Source organism: Rhinichthys klamathensis, unplaced genomic scaffold (genome assembly GCF_029890125.1).
Source record: "Rhinichthys klamathensis goyatoka isolate OS25496 unplaced genomic scaffold, OSU_Roscu_1.1 h1tg000523l_1, whole genome shotgun sequence".
Taxonomy (NCBI): domain Eukaryota; kingdom Metazoa; phylum Chordata; class Actinopteri; order Cypriniformes; family Leuciscidae; genus Rhinichthys; species Rhinichthys klamathensis.
Genome location: NW_026607002.1, coordinates 1,366,990 through 1,380,443, shown reverse-complemented (window position 1 = coordinate 1,380,443; position 13,454 = coordinate 1,366,990). Strand labels below are relative to the sequence as shown.

At 39.9% G+C, this 13,454-nt stretch overlaps 2 protein-coding genes across 3 annotated transcripts in view; both read left to right on the top strand.

Annotated features, from left to right (window-relative positions):
• Window positions 1-2,612, top strand: part of LOC130073064 (gastrula zinc finger protein XlCGF7.1-like) — a 28,303-nt gene extending 25,691 nt beyond the window's left edge. For both annotated transcript variants that reach the window (XM_056238491.1, XM_056238490.1), the window contains one exon: window positions 1,598-2,612. In XM_056238491.1, the coding sequence (XP_056094466.1) occupies window positions 1,598-2,352 (755 nt within the window). In that variant the 3' untranslated portion in view covers window positions 2,353-2,612. The remainder of the gene's footprint in view (window positions 1-1,597) is intronic.
• Window positions 1-13,454, top strand: part of LOC130073052 (gastrula zinc finger protein XlCGF57.1-like) — a 175,251-nt gene that overhangs the window by 92,857 nt on the left and 68,940 nt on the right. The window lies entirely within an intron of this gene.

The following is a 13,454-nucleotide window of genomic DNA, read 5'->3' as shown; positions in this document are numbered from 1 at the left end:
TGCCGCGATTTTGACGGATTGGAAATGGGCTTGAATGAGCTCTTTGCCAGACTAACTTGCAGAGCAAATCTAAATTTGCCGGAAGTTGTCTGGGTTTTCCCAGGCTAAGAAATTCCTACACAATGTCCCTTTAAGCCTGAAACACACCAAGCCGACGGTCGGCTGTCGGGCAGTTTTTGTGCGTCGGCCGACTAAGTTTTCTCTGTGTTTTCCGCACCGTCGGCTGAAATTGGTCCTCGTCGGCTTTTTTTCGGAACGCCAGTGAAAGAGGAAACTCTGATTGGCTGTTCAGCTTAGTGAACGAGTCAGTGCACGAGAATAATAGCAAAACAGCGAGCAAAGAAGTCAAAACGGTACAGATAGAAGGATAGAAAATATTCCTTGGCGAATATTTCAATATTAACATGAGCGGAGTGGAAAAAAAGTGTTTAACAGGATTGATATTCAAAACGGTAAGCACGCACTGCTTTGTTTACGATAGGTGTATCTGCAGCCGGCAGCGTTGGTTTCCCTTTTTTGAATGACGAATATAGACGAATATATCTGCAGAAATAGACAGTTGCCTCATTTACACGCTGGCGCAGAACGCGCATTCTAGCAAACAGTCATATTGTCATAAAGATATTTTTGTAGTGTTTGGTCAGCAGAACAATCGAAAAACACATGAAATAACAGTACAACCCACTGAAGAGATGAATGTCATATATAAATCAAAGATGGCACTGCAATGAATAAGGTCAATACACCAGAGTTTGTGATTGAGCTCTGCATGCAAAATCATTTCGTTTTAACCAACAAAGTAAAAACACTATGAAATTAAGACATGCATTGTGTGATATAGACAGATATTTTGATTATACTGCCGTTTTCACTCGGTCAGAGATTCTGTTGCGGCTGAGCTGAAGTTTCAACTTCACTGTTTATAAAAGGGAGTGTCTTTTAGTTTTTGTAATTAAGCCATTTATAATTTAAAATAATTTTATTCACAAATATAAATGGGTTAATTATAACTTAACTTGCATTTAACATGTTTTTATACGGAAGCGTATTGCATTCACTTGAGGGAAAAAAATCTGTTTTCTGAATTAACGAGTTAATTATCTCAGAATTACGAGAATTTTTCATGGAAATTTTTTTTGCTCTCTTTTTCTGAATTAACGAGTTAATTATCTCAGAATTACGAGAATTTTTCATGGAAAAAAGTTTTTGCTCTGTTTTTCTGAATTAATGACTTAATTATCTCAAAATTATGAGTAACTCATTAATTCATAAAAACAAAATGAAAAAAATGTTTTTCAAGAAAAATTTCTCATAATTTTGAGATAATTAACTCGTTAATTCAGAAAAACAGTCGAATTTCTTTTCCCCAAGTGAATGCAATACGGTTCCGTATTTTTATGTATATAAAATGACTTGTCAATTTAATTTGATGCGAACACCAAAATGGTGACATTTTGTCTTTTGATAATAATTAACTAATTTAATTTATTTACTGGTATTGGTACTGACTCCTAAAATTTTGGTATCATATTTAATTTTCTAACGTATTTCTTGTTTCTAACTTGTCCTTTTTTTAATTATGGGGATTCATTTTTAGATCGTATGGATGTGAATGTTTTGAAACATGAGTTTCGAAGACCTCATTTCACAAATGAAGATGGAAACGCAGTCATTTCACAGACTGAAAAGAATTTCATGCAGAAAAGTGCTGGAAAAACTGGAGTCAAAGGATCTTTAACCTGTTCTGAGTGTGGAAAGAGTTTCACAAATACATCAAACCTTAAGAAACACATGAGAATTCACACTGGAGAAAAACCGTTCACATGCTCTCAGTGTGGAAAGAGTTTCGGGAGCAAACGTACTCTTGAAGATCATCTGCACACTCACTCTGGAGTGAGATCATTCAGCTGTGATCAGTGTGATAAAACATTTGGTTTTGAACAAAACTTAAGAAGACACCTTAAAGTTCATGCTGGTGTGAAGCCTCACTTTTGTTCTTTTTGTGGAAAGTGTTTTTCACGACTGGAAAATTTAAAAGAGCATGAGAGTATTCATACTGGTGTGAGACCTTATATGTGCTTTGACTGTGGGAAGACCTTTATTACATCCAGCCACTTAAAAACACACCAGAGAGTTCATACTGGAGAGAAACCGTACAAGTGTTCACACTGTGGAAAGAGTTTCACTCTGTCAGGAAACCTGAAAGATCATGAGAGAATTCATACTGGAGAGAAACCGTACCAGTGCTCTTCATGTGGGAAGAACTTCACCCAATTATCTAATCTACAGAATCATAAGAAAAAGCATTGCCTGATGTTGCCTAAATTAGCAAATGTACATGTTCAGAATTAGTTTAATCTAAGGGTAATTTTCAAAAATCAGTTATGAAGTTTGATCATTTGTCAAATGAAATTTTTGCAGGGTCAGTAAAAGTTCATGAAACTAGTGTTGCAGTAAAATACTGTGATTTATGCAGATTTCAATTATTTTCATTAATTGTGCTTTATCACAAATAGAAATGATGCATTGAGAACATGTTGAAAAGACTTTCTTGCATTTTGAGAAATGATCTGTACATTTTGAGACAAAGAAATAAAAAGGAACGGAACAGAACTTGTGTGACTTAATGGATAAATGTACTCACAATCAAGGGGTTATACATAGTGCAACATTTACCAAGTGTGTAGTAATAAATCATACTTTATATTTGCAGTTATGTATTCAACAGGTGCTTTTATCCAAAGAGACTTGCATTGCATTAAAGGTTCACATGATGATATTAGTTAATGCATTCCCTGGGATTCAAACCCATGACATTGGCTTTGCTAGTGTCATATTCTACTGTTTGAGCTACAGGAAAGCTAATAAAACTAAAACTGCACCATATGTATTTCAATTCATATAAGCAGACATTAACAATGGGAATTGGTTATGAAAATAAAATGCACTGTTTGCAGCATCTAGTGGTAAAGGAATTAACTAACTTTTATTATTGGTCAATGATTAAGTAAACACTTATTCATTTTATTGATTCTCCATTTTTTTTTTAAGGGTAGATTTCCTACAGTGGTTCACGCTGCAGGATTGCTGAATGTCTAAAGAAACGTTATCAGCATGATGATGTAAAACTACATTTACTTTTTACTTTTATGCATTTGGCAGACGCTTTTATCCAAAGCGACTTACATTGCATTTCAAGGTACGCATTTACATTCTTATTAGGTCTTGCTTTCCTTGGGAATCGAACCCATGACCTTGGCGTTGCAAGCACCAACGCTCAACTGTTTGAGCTACAGGAAAGCAAGACATTTCTTCTCTATTACCACCATCTGTTACCAACAATGAAGAAAAGCTCGATTATAATACCAAAATATGTGGGAGAGCGTTGCTAGTGTGACTATATTGTATTGCAATAGGCACTGAATCAAAAATAATTAACACATCAATTGTAATTGAAAAGGTTTGATGAGAACGTCTGGTTATGGTTACACTTGAAATATACTGAACAAAATTATAAACGCAACACTTTTGTTTTTGCCCCCATTTTTCATGAGCTGAACTCAAAGATCTAAGACTTTTTCTATGTAGACAAAAGGCCTATTTCTCTCAAATATTGTTCATAAATCTGTCTAAATCTGTGTTAGCGATTCAGCATTTTGACCGAATCGGTTGAGTCAAAGATTCAATGACCCATTCATTAACATCCGTCTCATTCTTGAATGAATCAACAATTTAAACGAATCGTTTGAATTAATGAATCAATGACTCACTCATTAATACGGCCGCCTGTCGCCACCTATTGGTAGTTTAGTGTTATGTTTATAAGTAGCCTAGTATACTTCTTTCCTATATGTTTCTTATTTGTACATTTAAATAAATTTCATAACATTATTTTATGCAATTGTAATTTTTCAGTGTAAATGATTTGATTTGATCAGCCCTAGGGTAACAGTATGCTTCAACTTTCATTTTAAATTCGTAAATTTGATCAATAATCAATGATATATATATATATATATATATATATATATATATATATATATATATATATATATATATATAGTGTAAATATTATGATTTATAACTTTTGCCAAATTAAGGGATGTAGGAGGTTTGACGCCATTTAATTTTGTACATATTTTTTCACACTGTTTTTGGTTTAGGGAGGAAGCTAAGTTTATTTTGTTTTTAGGAAAATAAGGTTGATAAAAATATTTTGTTTGTTATTTTGGCCTAGTTTGCCCCTGATGTTAAACCCTGGTTTAAAACCTAGCAGATGATCATCACACTTACAATCACTCGAGATTATCCAGGTGCAAATCGTCGTTTAGAAACAATTCAATGATTACTGAATTTACACTTTGGCCTTCATATCAAGCCCATAAGTGTAAATTCAGTGATCATGGAATTTGGCTGTTAAGTAGTGATGCACAATTATTGTCATTCATTGCATCTTGCATTGAGTGTAGAATTTATGTTACAAAGAAACAAACTTGTGCGAATTGAGTGACTTAAGTAATTAACACATTTCCTTGAGTAGCCATGTAATCAATATAAGGTAAACCCACATTTTAAGTCTGAGCCTGTGTGTGGGGATGTATATGCATGTGTATGTGCGTCTCTCTCGTCTTTTCTATCCCTCTCTCTCTCTCTCAGGTGCAGCTCTGCCTTCATTGAACATGAACATGAACACGCTTTTCTCTCCTTGCCAATCCCAGAGGAGAGAAAAGCGTCCTTTGAAATACAGCGTGGATGCTGATGCGGAAGAGAGATGCTGTTGGCGCTTTGTATTGAGAGTGTTTTCTTATGATTCCCCAGACAGCAACATGGTGGCGGCCCAGATCCGGTCCACATCTGGGCTGTGTGGACTCCATGTGTACCACATCTGGGCCGACACTATGTTGCGATTTCTCTCTGTAAACCCCAATGTTGTCATTAATAAAGAAATCAAGTTATCATAACTTAACATTACTTAAAATAGCAAGTTTTGGCATCAAAAATGAAACAGGTCTGTTTAATGCTCATTTGGCAGCAAAAAACTTAAGAATGAAGAAAATAAAGAATTATTATTTTCTGTGAGATTTACATCAGATGAAGGTAAGTGTGAATTCATAAAATCATTGTAAATAACGTTTACCATAACACAATTTACAGCAAAGTTTTTTAAGGCTTCTGTTTGCACGCTGTGGATGAAAACAGACTTGGCCTTTTCTAGATCTTGAACTGAACAGGGCATGTCACATATATGCCAGCCCCTGCAAGTACTCTTGTTACTATCCTGCTTGAAGGAGTGGGTTATGTGCACAAGTCTTGCTATTGCATGAGTCAGTGATCGCCAGCTTGAGAATCTTTCAAACCGTTCAGGGTTTAATTCCTTTCTTGAAGTATGTGTAGCACAAGAAGTGACTTGGGGACGTACTTCAGTGTCTACATCTGGGTCTATGTTACTGAAGAGACCCATGTGAGTTTCAGACGGTCTTGTTTTTGTCAAGAATGTTGGACCAGTCAACCACATGCTACAGGGAAGGTTAGCTGCCGAAACTGATCTTGTGGCATGGTCGGCAGGGTTTTGATCGGTAGGTACGTATTTCCACTGCCCAGGGCGTGTAGATTTCCGTATTTTTTGCACTCTGTTGTTGACATACACAGAATTTCCTGGATTCATTACAAATGTAGCCTAAGACGACCTTACTGTCAGAATAGAATGTTATAGCATCCAGCTTGGTGTCAATCTCATCTTCAATAGTTTCAGCTATTTCCACAGCTAGAACAGCTGCACACAGCTCAAGTCTGGGGACAGAGATCTCAGGTCGTGGAGCTAGTTTAGCCTTACCAAACATGAAGCCAACTTCTACATTACCGCTCATTTTGGTAACCCTGATGTAAGCAACAGCTGCAATAGCACTTGTGGAAGCATCACAGAAGACACACATCTCTTTGCCTTGTGTTTGACAGAAAGAGATAGTAGCATATGTGTGGAAAATTTTTACATACTTTTGACATCAGGCAGAGGGGCATCCCAGTCACAAGACCCTGTGGTAAGCGCTCTGAGCAGAAGTCTTCCCTGAAGGACGACAGGTGCAGCCAGCCCAAGTGGGTCAAACAAACTGTTAATCGTTGACAGAAGGTCTCACCTGGTCTGAAACCTGGAAAATGAACATATCCTCAGACAAATCCCAGCTCACGCCCAAACTTCTGTGAACTGGTGGGAGGCCAGTGCTCAGATCTAGATAATTTAACTCCTTTGCAAGGTCCTCTGGAGGAAATGATTTAATGACTTCCACTTTGTTGGAGGCAATCTTGTGAAGATGTAGATTAGACAGAGCCAGCATTTCCTGGGTGGCCTTGAGCAGCTTGATGGCTTTCTCTTCTGTGGGGAGCGAAGTAAGGCCATCATCCACATAAAAGTTCCTTTCCACAAAGTGCCTTGCCACTCTGGTCCATAGTCTTTTTCAACTGAGAAGGCAGCTCTCCTGAGCCCATATATGGCAACTGCTGGTGACGGGCTATTACCAAAAACATGTACTCGCACCTAGTACCCCAATACCTTGTGGTTTAAGTCGTTGTTGTCATACCAAAGGAAGCGTGGAAAGTTCCGATGCTCTTTTGTGACCACGAAGGAATGAAACATTTGCTGAATATCAGCCATCACTGCCACGCGTTCCTTCCTGAACCACAGTAGAACCCCCAAGAGACTACATTAGGGCCAGTAAGGAGGACATCAGTAAGGTGGATGGTACACCCTGAACATTGGCAGATACCAGCACTCTTCATCATTCTGTAATCGTGGTGCCAATTCTGCATGCCCATTCTCAAGTATCTTATGCATAAAATCAACAAAGTGCTCCTTTACCTCAGGGTGTTTTTTAAGCTTGCGAGTCAGTAAAGTGAGCCGGTTGCTGGACTGAGCCTTGTTATTAGGGAGGCGTTGCCGTGGGCTATGGAACGGAAGTGGGGCAACCTAGCTATTTGACTCATCCTGATGGAACTAGGGGTGGGCGATATGAGCAAAAATTCATATCACGATATTTTTCACTGTCCGGACGATATCGATATTATATCGCGATATGAGGGAAAAAAAATTGGAATCACATTTTAGTACACCTTAGTTAAATTACAGGCAAAATATGTATTTTAACACTAGATAACTAGAAAAAGGTGAGGCATTTCATTGGACTTTTTTTTTTTTCAAAAAGTGCAAACGTGCAACATGAGGTAGGCCTGAATGCACTTGTTATGTCTTTCCACTTTTTGCTCGTCTTGTCATAATGTGAACCGGCAGCGAATGAAGACCTTATTGATTTCTGAGTGAGAGCCGTCTTCGGGTGTGCTCTGTCTCCGCCGGGAATATCTGTTGTTATAGTTTTGCTTTTTTAAATTAGTTTTTATTTTAATATCGTTTTCAATTTTGTTTTAAATTTCAGTTTAGTTTTAGCTAGTTTCATTAATGGTTTTGTTAGTTTTTTTATTTAGTTTTTATTTTGCAAACACATTTCTATATAGTTTTTATTTTATTTAGTTTCAGTTTTAGTAATTATAGTTTAGCTTTAGCAGAGCGAGCAGAACACTTCCAGCGTAGACCAAAGCGAGACGTTTCATTTAAGTTTAATGTTTGCACTGATTACAGTTAACTCTTGTGCAGACATCTTAATAATAAAAATAAAATAATGGTTTGAGATTGAACAAAGCACACCAAATAAATAGAACTTAAAATTATACAAGAAAAAACAATGAAAATTTTCATACAAACTAATTCATTAGTGTAAGGAGACAGAATAAAGGCCTACAGTTTGTACAGTATAAACCCCATTACGTCTATGGAGAGTCCCCACAAAGATAGTGGACCAGTGTGTGTGTGTATGCGCGCGCTTATGTGTGTGTCGTGTGTATGCACGCGCTTATGTGTGTGTCCTGTTATTCATAGCCTAACGTTACATTGCGGGGAAATGTCTCCACGTGGATAATATTATTAGCTGTAAATGTTTTGTAAAAACAAAAATAATAATAGCAGCTTTCAGCCTTTCAACCTTCATGAAAACATGACATCTCAAACACACAGTAGCCTGGAACTTTAATTTTTTTTGAGCTTGACGAACTTGTTTTGGTGTTGCACCCGCGTCTCGCAAATGAAACGGCATTCTAAAAATGCTGCGCTCAAGTTAAAAGTCAAACTTGCGTCTCATATCTCATTACCTTGTAATTTCCCATTCCACCGCAAAAGATGCATCCTTTATGAACAGCCGCTTAGCACTAGCGATGTGTTCGACGTTATACGGTCCTTCATTGAACGCGTCACAGGACAGCGGTTAATCGCCTCGGCAACTTCACGCGTATGAAGCGCCAAATCAGCCATTTCCTTAAACAGCGTATTCGATTCTGTATCGTCATTAGTGTTAACAGTTGTAAAGAGTAAGTTACCAAATTGAACAAAACAATATAACTGCAAAATATGAATTTATGAATACGGTATCCTCGGTATCGCAAAATCCATATCATGGCACAACATAATACCGGTATTCACGTTCATACCGGTATAGCGCCCACCCCTAGATGGAACTCTCTTTCCATAATCTTCAGGAAGGCAAGGTCATCCATAGAGGGAGCTGGTTTGTCGTCATTCTTTGTGTTGCAGAAAACTGATTCGCCTATGGGACATTCATCATGTATGGGCAAGCTTCTCTGTTTAAGGTTCAGGGTGGAGGATCTTTGAGGCTCATCATGACGGTTGAAACAGTCCTTCACATGCATATTGTTTGGACATGGGCTCATGTAGCTGGGATAAACATGAATAAAATTCATGTCTTTTAATCAAAGGACTCCACTATAAATCCTTCAGCTCTACGACCTTCAGCCTCCATGACACCTGCACACGTCCTAAGTGTGTAAAGTGCTGCATTGTCTGCAACATTAAACATCTTGAAGAAGGCCGATCTCGCCAGAGATCGATTACTCTGGTCATCTATGATTGGATAAACCCTTTGTTTGTTCTGAGGCTCACCTTTCAGGTACACGTTTACCAGGCAGATCTTTGAGCAGGACTTTCCACTGTTGTGATCTCCACACACTTCTGTGCAGGTGGATGTAGCGATTGGGGAGGGAGGCAACTCTTCTTGCTCCCCGCCATAGCTTGTAAAGGGGCTGTTATCTTCCTTTTTTGACCAGGGGGCTGGGCCATAGTGAAGTGCAGCTATATGCTTGTCGCTATTGCATTCAGAGTACTGGATTAACGCCTTACAGTCCTTTGCCTGGTGTGTAGTTGAGGAGCAGCATCTAAACCATATGAAATTCTTTCGAAGGTAAGCTTTCCGTTCCTGCAAAGTCTTTTCACTAAAACCTCTACACTTTCTGAGGGGATGTGGCTTTTTATGTATTGGACATTGTCGGTCACTTGTCTTGTTAGATTCATCCTTCTGTGTGGCATTGTCTATTTCTGTTTTGTGAACTGTAACAGGAGCTCTGATGGTCTTTGATAAGAATCTCTCACCTTTAGATGGTGTGACAGTGTGCAGACTCATGTTAAAGCTATGATCATTTCTCATGCGGGGGAAACGAGTTCCCTGCAACATCCATTTCTCTAGTAGGCTATATGGGAGTTATTCTAAAATGGAGCTGAGGCCATGTGCAGTATCCAGGAAGGTCAAGCCAGGCAGATAGCCTTCTGCTTTGGCTGCCTGTAGCTCAAGAAGTAGGTCTCCTAATTCTCTGAGACGTTGAGGGTCCTTGATAGACAGCTTTGGGAAATGTTCAAGTTTGTTAAAGAACGCTGCCTCCATGGCTTCGGCAGAGCCATAACATTCCTCTAGCCATTCCCAGACCATGCTGAGACCAATGTCTGGATAATTGATGTGAACCGACCTAATGCGTCTTGCATGCTCAGTAGAATCAGGGCCAAGCAACTTTATGAGAAGGTCGAGTTCTTCACTAGGCTTAAGATCGAGTCCTTCAATAGCATTGCAAAAGCTAGACTTCCATGCCCAATAGTTCTCAGGCTTATTATTGAACCTTGACAGCCCACCTGTCAGAAGAACACGGCGAGTCAGGAACTTTGCGAGTTCAAATACGTTTGAGTGAGCAGAATGGGACTCATTGTGATGCGAGGATGAGTGGCTTGTCAATTTAATGTTGTGTCTTGGAGCTGATTTACATTTACATTTATTCATTTAGCAGACGCTTTTATCCAAAGCGACTTACAAATGAGAACAATAGAAGCAGTTAAACTAACAGTAGGACAACAATACGCAAGTGCTATAACCCCTCTCAGTTTAATTTTAGTGCAGTTTTTTTTTTTTTTTTTTTTTTTAGAAGAGAAGAGAAAGTGTTAGTACTACTGAATCAAGTGCTGCCGGAAAAGATACAGCCATGGTAAAGGTCCGAGAAAGAGATTTTGTGCCTCTTTGAGATGGTACCACAAGACGACATTCGCTAGCAGAGCGCAGGTTTCTGGATGGCACATAAGTCTGAAGTAATGAGTTTAGGTAAGAGGGAGCAGTACCAGTGGTTGTTCTGTAGGCAAACGTCAGTGCCTTGAATTTAATGCGAGCGGCAACTGGCAACCAGTGCAATTGTGTGAGGAGAGGAGTGACGTGTGCTCTCTTTGGCTCATTAAAGACTACTCTGGCTGCAGCATTCTGGATCAATTGTAGAGGTTTGACAGAGCAAGCTGGAAGACCAGCCAGGAGAGCATTACAATAGTCCAGTCTGGATAAAACAAGTGCTTGGACAGTTGTGTAGCATGCTCTGTAAGGAAGGGCCTGATCCTCCTAATGTTGTGCAAGGAAAATCTGCAGGACCGGGCAGTTCTAGCAAATGTGGTCTGTGAATTTCAACTGATCATCAATTACAATCCCAAGGTTCTTAGCTGACCTTGATGGAGTTATGGATGACGAGCCTAGCTGAATGGAGAAGTTGTGACGAAGTGTAGGGTTGGCCGGGACCACAAGTAGCTCTGTCTTCGCAAGGTTTAGTTGAAGGTGGTGGTCCTTCATCCAGCCAGAAATGTCTGTCAGGCAGGCTGAGATAAGAGCAGCTACCGTCGGATCGTCAGGCTTGAATGAGAGGTAGAGTTGCGTGTCATCAACGTAGCAATGATAGGAAAAGCCATGTTTCTGAATCACAGATCCTAGTGATGTCATGTAGACGGAGAAGAGGAGTGGTCCAAGCACTGAGCCCTGAGGCACCCCAGTAGCTAGATGTTGGGTCTTAGATGCCACACCTCTCAACGACACCCTAAAGGACCTACCTGAGAGGTAAGACTCGAACCATTGGAGTGCAGTTCCCGAAATGCCCTTCATCTTTAGGATTGACAGGAGGATCTGGTGGTTAACTGTGTCAAAAGCAGCAGACAGATCCAGCAGGATGAGGACTGAGGATTTGGAAGCTGCTCTTGCCAGTCGCAGAGCTTCAATTACTGAGAGCAGGGCAGTCTCAGTTGAGTGTCCGCTTTTGAAACCAGACTGATTGTCGTCCAAGAGGTTGTTCTGTGTAAGAAAGGAGGAGATCTGGTTGAAAACAACTCGTTCAAGTGTTTTTGCGACAAATGGAAGAAGAGATACCGGTCTGTAACTTGTTAGATGTGCTGGATTTAGATTGGGTTTCTTAAGCAGTGGGGTTACTCGATGCATCATGCAATGCGGAATTAAACTGTGGTACGTTCCAGCCTGCATGTTTGACTGTTTCAGCATGAGTATGATTGGTGTGGCAGCTGAGGGGTGTCTCAGTGTGAGTGAGAACACGAGTAGGACGCTGTCTCTCTGGCAAGTCCTGAAAAGGACTATTCTGATTGAAGGAATCAGGCTGTGGCTGATCAACACAGAATGGAGCTGGCGGCTTGTGATCAGTATTAGGAACAGAGGTTTCTGCAAGCATTGGTATCTGAATCTCTTTATTATATCTATGCTGATCTAATCATAGCCTCTAAACGAGTCTCCTCTACTTTAAGTTGAGCTTGTACTTGAGCTTGCTTCACTCTCACTTCTATCTCCTTTTGTGCATATGTGGCTCTAGTCAGTGCTGCTTCTGCCTTTGTACAAGCCTCCAATGCAGCTACGCTTGCTGCAGACTTGCTTGAATGTCTTGATGATCATGAAGACACTGATCTGGTTTTCAGACTATGTTTCTCTTTCGATGACATTCTGAGGTGAAAGCAGAGCTTGAAATCCCATTCACTGATTCAGCAATCACCGTTAATTGTCTTTTTACTACAACCCGAATTCCGGAAAAGTTGGGACGTTTTTTAAATTTGAATAAAATCAAAACTATAAGAGTTTCAAATCACATGAGCCAATATTTTATTCACAATAGAACATAGATAACATAACAAATGTTTAAACTGAGAAATTTTACACTTTTATCCACTAAATGAGCTCATTTCAAATTTGATGCCTGCTACAGGTCTCAAAATAGTTGGGACGGGGGCAACAAATGGTTGAAAAAGCAAAAAAATTAGAAAGGATTCAGGTGGGAGAACATCTAGCAACTAATTAAGTTCATTTATATCAGGTCTGTAACATGATTAGCTATAAAAGGGATGTCTTAGAGAGGTAGAGTCTCTCAGAAGTAAAGATGGGCAGAGGCTCTCCAATCTGTGAAAGAGTGCGTAAAAAGATTGTGGAACACTTTAAAAACAATGTTCCTCAACGTCAAATTGCAAAGGCTTTGCAAATCTCATCATCTACAGTGCACAACAGCATCAAAAGATTCAGAAAAACTGGAGAAATCTCTGTGCGTAAGGGACAAGGTCGAAGACCTTTATTGGATGCCCGTGGTCTTCGGGCCCTCAGACGACACTGCATCACTCATCGGCATGATTGTGTGAATGACATTACTAAATGGGGCCAGGAATACTTCCAGAAACCACTGTCGGTAAACACAATCCGCCGTGCCATCTGCAGATGCCAACTAAAGCTCTATCATGCAAAAATGAAGCCATATGTGAACATGGTCCAGAAGCGCCGTCGTGTCCTGTGGGCCAAGGCTCATTTAAAATGGACTATTTCAAAGTGGAGAAGTATTCTATGGTCCGACGAGTCCAAATTTGACATTCTTGTTGGAAATCACGGACGCCGTGTCCTCCGGGCAAAAGAAGAGGGAGACCTTCCATCGTGTTATCAGCGTTCACTTCAAAAGCCAGCATCTCTGATGGTATGGGGGTGCATAAGAGCATACAGTATGGGCAGCTTGCATGTTTTGGAAGGCACTATGAATGCTGAAAGCTATATAAAGGTTTTAGAGCAACATATGCTCCCCTCCAGACGACGTCTATTTCAGGGAAGGCCTTGTGTATTTCAGCAGGACAATGCAAAACCACATACTGCAGCTATTACAACTGCATGGCTACATCGTAGAAGAGTCCGGGTGTTGAATTGGCCTGCCTGCAGTCCAGATCTTTCACCTATAGAGAACATTTGGCGCATCATTAAACGAAAAATGCGTCAAAGATGACCACGAACACTTCA